Genomic DNA, 7500 nt, shown 5'->3' with positions numbered 1-7500 from the left:
CCACTGTTAATTTGTCTAGCTGAAAATGATTAATCTTGTTCTCGTAACTCTTTGCAATGGAAGATTGATTTAACTCATAATGCAAAAACACACTTGGTACATAATAGAGATAATCATTTATCACTACTGAGCAAGAATCTGCAAATGACTTCAAGTTTCCTAACTGAAATGTTTGAGTCTTCCCATCACAAGTAACTTCTGCATTTTTAGTACTTTGTACATAAACAAAAATCTCATTACCTAAATGTAATGCCCTGTATGGCAAAGCAAAGGTTTCAAATTTACACTCTCTCATCAACTCATAATTCTCAAAGAAAATACCTTGGATACACGGAAAATTGCTCATAGGTTGTTTAATTTGCACAAAATTGCACATGGATTGACTTTCACTTATCAACACACACTGTTCTAAATCACCTTCTTCTAAAATAATCATCAACAACTTGTTCTTATCCAATGCTAGACGAACCTTCGGATGGTTCCAAATTATTGTTGCATTTCCTATCTTAACTGGGAAAGGATGTATTGTATATAGGTCAAACAAATTCATACCCTTGAAGGGGATCAATACCAACAAATACCCTTTTGTTACTTTCACAGTTGACATTGTGTAATACCAAAATATATCTTCTAGCAAAGGCTTGGAATGGCTATTTACTATACACCAATCGATAATTTCTTTCAAAGTTTTTGGAGAAATGATAGCAGGGCTGAGTATTCCCTTTTGTGCATTTATTAGTCCGTTCACAGATTCCTTGTGATCACCAATCTCGATTTCTACTTCATGAATCAACTTAAACACTTGTTCTACGTCATCTATTTTATTAGAAACATTCACGTTAACTTGATTAATAAATTCCACCATCTTTTTTATGTTCTCTACATTCTTATTATTATTTTCTATCAGAGTACTTATAAGATTACCCTTCTGATTAGCCCATTTCTCGATTAGTTCTACACGATCAGTCAAACCTCTTACATCGTTTTCTGTAGCCACTCCAAACAAAGCACTAAAGGCACTTCCTACAAAAGGTAACAAAGATCTCTTGTTTCTTTGAGGCCTGACAATGTCTTCAATTTTACCCTGTAAATTTCTTAATACTTCTACAAAGGCAGAATCACTATGGGTTAGTATGCACTTCCGTAGTTCTTTATCTAACTGGTTCAAATGTTCTTCCCTTTCTAATATTGAATTGACATTAATTTTTACTACAGCAAAATCTGTTAACAGTTCACCTTTTCCATGATTTTGTATCAAGGCCCCACTTTTAATGTCTATTTCGCAAGTGATACCGACCACCAGGGGTAGGATCAGAAGGAAGTTTTTCCACCACTTCCTGTAGAAGTTGAGAGGACCATGGATTAGTTTTTTACAACCTTCATATGATTCCAATGGGCATACCTTACATCTAAATTCTGTTCATGTATCAGCTTAAATTTATTATTCCTTTCCCTTTCTAACACTCTATAAGGACCTTCAAATTTGGGAGATACCTTTTCATTTGGTCCTTCCTTTACATGTACCTTTATATATACTTGTGAGCCTATCTTCAGGTCAGTCATGGAACTAGTTGTGTCATAGTATTTCTTATTTACCTGTTGGCCCTTTTCTAAAGATTGTCTGGTTTGTCTTATTATTTGAAAGGTTCTTTGCAGTTTCCAAGCTATATAGTCCTGGTAATCATATGTGTGCCTAGGAGGTTTTGCGTCATCTAACAATGAGTTTGGCAGTCTTTTCTGATAACCATAAAGCAAAAAGTGTGGGGTTTCTCCTACTGTCTCATTTACTGTGTTATTCAAAGTAAACTGAACGTCCTCTAACGCTAGGTCCCAATCTTCTGTAGTTGGACTAATGATAGTTCGCAGTACATCCAGTATCTTCTTATTGGCCCTTTCCACTGTCCCATTTGAACTCGGCTTATAAGGGGTTATCTCGCATTTCTTTATCTCAAAAAATTCACAAAGCTTTTTCATTACCTCACTGGTGAATTCGGGTGCATTGTCCGACAAAAGTACCTCCGGACACGAATGTCTTGTGAGTATTCTGGTCTTTAAAGCTTCTGCAACAGAAACTGCAGTTCTATCTCTGACTGGGACAATTTCTAAATACCGAGTCAAATAATCAATGAATACCAGTATATATTTATTTCCTCTCAAAGTTTTTGGATAGGGTCCTATATGATCCATCTGAACTACCTCAAAAGGGTTTAAATTACTAGGATATTTTTCTAAAGGAGCTCTGACATTTACATGACCTTTATGCCTATTACAAGTTTGACATTCATTTACAAATTGCTTTGCTTCTTCGCTGCACTTAGGCCAAAAATAATTTCTATTTATTGTTCTCAGAGTCTTTTTGATTCCTGGATGTCCTGCCAACTTGTGGGTATGTGTTAGAGTTAATACTTCTTTAGTCAGGGTGTCAGGCACATATAGTCTAGAGCAAGCACTCCTATCCTTAGCCTTCTTATATAATATCCCATTTATTAATTCAAAATCTGACCTAGAGGTTTCATCTTGTAGCAAATCTCCTATTATTTTCCTGATACCTTCTTGTTTCTCTTGTTCGATTTTAACTCTCTCCAAATCTAAGTCTACGACCTGACAGCTGAAACAAAAAGTGTTAGTTGTGATAATTCTTTCAGTATCCTCTTGTGCTCTAGATAATCCATCTGCTAAAGTATTAAACTTACCTGGAATGTATCTAAATTCTGGAGCAAACTCTAGCACACTAATAAACCATCGATTAAACTTTAAGTTATTAGTGAAAGCTCTTTTCTTAAATAGGTCACAGATGGGTTTATGGTCAGTAAGTACATTTACTTTGTGTCCTAACAAAATGTGCCGAAACTTTCTCAGTGCCCAATAAATGGCTAAACATTCCTTTTCTGTGGTATTGTAATTTCGTTCGGCCGCATTCAGGACTCTACTTGCATAATATACTACCCTCATTCGGGTTTTTGCCTTCTGTAACAAAACCGCTCCTATTCCTGTATTCGAAGCATCACATGCTAAGTAAAATTGCTTGCTAAAGTCTGGATACACTAAGATAGGATCTTGGATTAATTTCTCCTTCAACTTTTGAAAAGCCTCCTCTTGCTCTGCTTTCCATTCAAACTCTACATCCTTCTTAGTTAATTCTGTCAATGGTTTAGCTATAGTAGCAAAATTTTTGACAAATGGTCTATAGTATCCTATCATCCCTAAAAATCTTCTTACACCTTTCAAATTTTGTGGAGCAGGATATTCCACAATCGCCTTTATTTTTCCTTCTTGCATGCGTAATCCATCAGCACTGATCACATGTCCTAAATATTCTAATGATTTCCTCAAGAATTGACATTTCTTAACCTTTATCTTTAATCCTGCCAGTCTTAGTCGTTCTAAAACGATTTCTATGGTTCCGAAATGGCTCTCTATATCTTTGCTAAATATAATGACATCATCTAAATAGACTGACACATTCTCTATGTCTCCTAAGATCTGTAACATTAACCTTACAAAAGTCAATGGAGCTGATGTTAACCCAAATGGCATTACCTGAAATTCTAAGTGTTCTTTATGTGTGCTGAAGGCAGTTAATGGCTTTGATTCTTCGTCTAAAGGTACTTGCCAATATCCACTTAGTAGATCTAAGGATGAGAAGATCTTTGCTCCTCCTAACTGAGCCAAAACATCGTTTATTACAGGCATGGGCATCCTATCAGGAACTGTGTTCGCATTCAACTTGCGATAATCAATCACTAATCTGTAACTTCCATCTTTCTTTGGAATCAACAACATGGGAGAATTATAAGGTGATTTAGAGGGTATGACCACTCCTTCTTCTTTCATTTCTTCTATCATTTTATCTACTATTGGACGTTGGCTGATAGGTAATTTATAATTAGGTATGAAAAAGGGTTTAGCTCCATCATCTAGGATTATCTTATGTCTTAACACCTCAGTCCTACCTAACCTATCACCTGTAATTGCTATGCCCTGCCTATATTTATTTAAGGTTTCTATTAACCTTTTACGGTACTCAGGAAAATCGGTGTTATCTATCTCCCTATCTATTCCTGCATCAATGTTTCCTATGGTAAAGAATGCTTCCTCCTCTAACGGAATCATTTTGTGTGTAACTTCTATTCCTGTACAAAATTCTGTACCCGCTAACAAATGGAGTCTTTTATCAGAATAATTCATGACATAAGTAGTACAGGCTAATCCCTCCATCTGAACTAATGAGTTATCCATTCTGACATATTCTGGTAATCCTTCTGGGGTCAAGATTACATCATTATTAGTGTGTAGGCGGGTTATCAAATATACTCTAGTAAGAGTATTGGGCAGTAGTACTACATCTCTAGCTAGCCTAAATCTTATTTTGTTTGCATCTGCTGTGCTGATCAGACTTATTTCCCCAGTTTGTACTTGAGTACAAAAACATGAATCTTCATCTCCTCCTTTTTGAGATTCTGTTTCTCTTAAGTGTCTTAATTCTTGTGAATTCAATGTGCCTAGCAGCAAAACTTCTTGGAATTCCCTTTTATCTATTCTCTCAGATTCTCTGTCGACATTTTTCTCCTTAGTATGTGTGCTGCCTTTACAAGAAGTAATTTCCCCCTTTCTGGGTGCAATTGCTAAATTCTCTTCTTTCTCCCTTTCTTCTGATTTTACTTTGATTTCCCTTTCTCTTTCTGAACCGGAGTGTGTTTCAACTATCGAAGCGGTCCCCTGCAAATTGGCCAAATTTGTAGTGGACTTGTCATCAACAAGTTGGAAACAGACTTCCTGATTATTTCCCTTTAGAACTAATCTTCTGTCTTGACAATCAAAAACTATGCCAAAATCTTGCATTGTTGCAAAAGAAATCAAAGCTCGAGCGGGAAATGCTACTTCTTGCAAAACCAAAAATGGCACTTGGCACTTCTTCTCTAGCAATTCAATGTTTAAATCTATGGCTCCTACATTGTTAAGCTGATTGCCAGTTATCCCCTGAATTAATGTATCCTCAGTCCTAATTGCAGAAATAGGTATATTCAAATAATCAGTTAAGGTATGGAGCCCTATGAGATTTACAGTACTTCCTGAATCTAACAAACTAAGACATTCTTTACCTTCTATCTTGATATTTGTCTTGGGTAATGATTGCTGTCGGAAGGATAAATAGGTTGCTGGCAACGTGGATGTACCTCCGCTACCTGCAACATCCTTCCATTCTTTGGTTTCCCTATTTCCTGGACTCCTATCCTGCTCTTCTAGTCACTTTCTGTTACCTTGTTTTTCTTCGGAGTAATTAGTAGGGTTTGAGTTATCCCTTGCCTGTACCTGAGGAGTATTTTCGGAGGGTTTATTATGTTTCTTACCTTGGTACCAACATTCTTGGTCTGTGTGACCTCCTCTTTGACAATACTGGCAATACCTATTCTTTGGTCTAGCTCCCTTATGATGATAATTCCCTCTAGATTTATATGTTTCATTATAATTTCCTCTGTTTTGTTCATTTGACTTGTAAGGGGGCTGGTTATTTTGATAATTTTTATGGTAATATTTATTCCTACCGGTCTCGTTATTTTTATCTTCCCTGTAATTCTGATACCTTCTTTGCTTGGTATTTGCCGAAAAAGTGACCTCTTCAATTTGGGTCTCGTTTTTCTGGATGATTTCCTGGATTTGGCTCAACGTTTTTGTGAGCTTCTGGGCAGGATCTAACTTTAGGTCCTTGAAAGCCTTCCTTTCCCTTTCACCAAAGGCTGCATACAATGTACCGTAGGCCATATAAGTCAAAATTTCATCTAAATCCACCAGTTGGTTATTATCCTCACTAAACTGCATTCTGTTTCCTACCGTGATTGTGGGTAATGACAAAATGTCTTCCTTAACTACTCCTAAATGATTCAGAACCTGGGTATACAGACTAGGCATGGAATCACCTTCAAATTTAGCCGAGTTAAACCTATACAAGTTCAACAACCGATCGGTCTCCTTGGCCGATCGCCACAATAGTCTGCATTCCTCCTTGAACTCGTTGAAAGTGGTAATTTTTTCAAAGGCCTTACCGTTTAATGTAGGGTGAGCATCCCCTACGTCTACGTTGACTAACATCATTGCCTGTTTAATTTTTGCAACATCGTCAGTTATTTTAAAACTAGCGATCCTATTCTCTGTGTCCGCTAACCACTTATCTACACTGTATTTCTCTAACCTTTGTTTGTCGGGATTATCCCTACTTACATTTCCACAAAACCGTGTGGTTTGTGTGATCAGCCCAGCGGAATTCATATCGGCAATATTTGCTCTTACCGGACTCGAACTTCGGTTTCTAGTCAGATTTTGACGTCTTCCTACACTAGCACTTCGCGACCGTCTGTCTGCAGTTAATCTCAAGTCGTATTGATATTGTGTAAGTCTTTGGAAAATATTGTCCAGACTCATATCACAAAAAAAGGAAAAATTAAAACACCAAAATTTTCTTACGAGAGACAAATGCCCTAACTTCCTATTCTATAGAGAGACAGTATTTATACAAAACAAGAGAGTGAACGAAAACATGCAAACTACTCACATATCCATTGGTTCACGACTCCTTTGGTTTCCCTCTGTTTTTCTTGAGATTGTTTTGTATTTCTTCGACACATAAAAGGGGGTTTCAGCACTTTCCTGAAATAAAGCCAGTATTAGTTCAAACTTAATACAACACGGCACAGTATCCCTTAACGATGCCACCATTTGTGAAGATGTCCTTGATTTAGTTAGCAACAACTTCTTAATTAGTCTAGTATCTTACCTCTTCCTTTAGTTTAATATTAATTGAATTTCTCTCAGGAGTTTACATAAGCAAAGTTTCGTGGGTGAGGGATACGAATGCTGGTTTCTTTCTTTACTAGACATAAAAAGGGGTTTGAACAGGCACTTACAAGCAGTCAAAAACAAAAGCGTGGTTTCTACATTAACACTTAGTGACGAACTCAGACGTCTTGACACTGGCTGGAGAATTTGGTGAATCCTGGTTTAGTTAGGCCTAAACGTCATCTATAGGCCTACTGTCGTCGCTGAAGTATAAGCCTTCGTCAGGTGTTGGGAAGGCTGGCGCGAAGTTCTAGACACGCCTTGGTCACTCGGGGACGTCACGCCTCTCGGTCGCTCTGGGACGTCTCGCCAAACGCACTCACAGACACTCAGGTGCGGGCGTAGTAACTTTGTTCGTCGTCCTTCGTTCTCAGGGGTAATTGTTCCCCTGTAATTTCTCGGCTGCTTTAGTATTCTACGTAATCGCCGTCCCTCAATTTGGTATAGGCAGCCGCCATGTGTTGTCGTCAAGGAGACCCGGCAGGTTAAGTAGGTCGTTAGACCTATTATACAGAGTGACTACTAAGAAGAGCGAGATGCCGTCTTCTCGTTGCTTATATATGGTCGTCCTGGGCGTGTCAAGCTATCCTTAATCACGTGACTTTTTCCCGGCTTCCACGTCTCATTCGTCTATGTTCCGTTCGACATTCAAGAACGGATCCTGTC

General features: G+C 37.8%; 2 protein-coding genes across 3 annotated transcripts in view; one reads left to right on the top strand and one right to left on the bottom strand.

Moving 5' to 3' along the window:
• The window catches only part of LOC137638522 (uncharacterized), a 361032-nt gene that overhangs the window by 150870 nt on the left and 202662 nt on the right, over positions 1–7500 (top strand). The gene's annotated exons all lie outside the window — the stretch shown is intronic.
• Positions 1–7500, bottom strand: part of LOC137638520 (uncharacterized) — an 8973-nt gene that overhangs the window by 1240 nt on the left and 233 nt on the right. Inside the window, exons 1-3 of one of the 2 annotated variants that reach the window (XM_068370639.1) lie at positions 6903–7500; positions 6551–6645; positions 1–1337 (exon numbers count right to left, since the gene is read on the bottom strand). The exon at positions 1–1337 is cut by the window's left edge and continues 1239 nt beyond it; the exon at positions 6903–7500 is cut by the window's right edge and continues 233 nt beyond it. In XM_068370639.1, the coding sequence (XP_068226740.1) occupies positions 1–1337; positions 6551–6558 (1345 nt within the window). In that variant the 5' untranslated portion in view covers positions 6559–6645; positions 6903–7500. Of the gene's footprint in view, positions 1338–6550 lie in introns of both variants that reach the window. The other variant, XM_068370638.1, reaches the window with a different exon arrangement.

The sequence above is a fragment of the Palaemon carinicauda genome, chromosome 3 (assembly GCF_036898095.1).
Source record: "Palaemon carinicauda isolate YSFRI2023 chromosome 3, ASM3689809v2, whole genome shotgun sequence".
Classification (NCBI taxonomy): Eukaryota; Metazoa; Arthropoda; class Malacostraca; order Decapoda; family Palaemonidae; genus Palaemon; species Palaemon carinicauda.
Note: the sequence above shows the minus strand (reverse complement) of the source record. Positions and strands in the feature narration are given on the sequence as shown.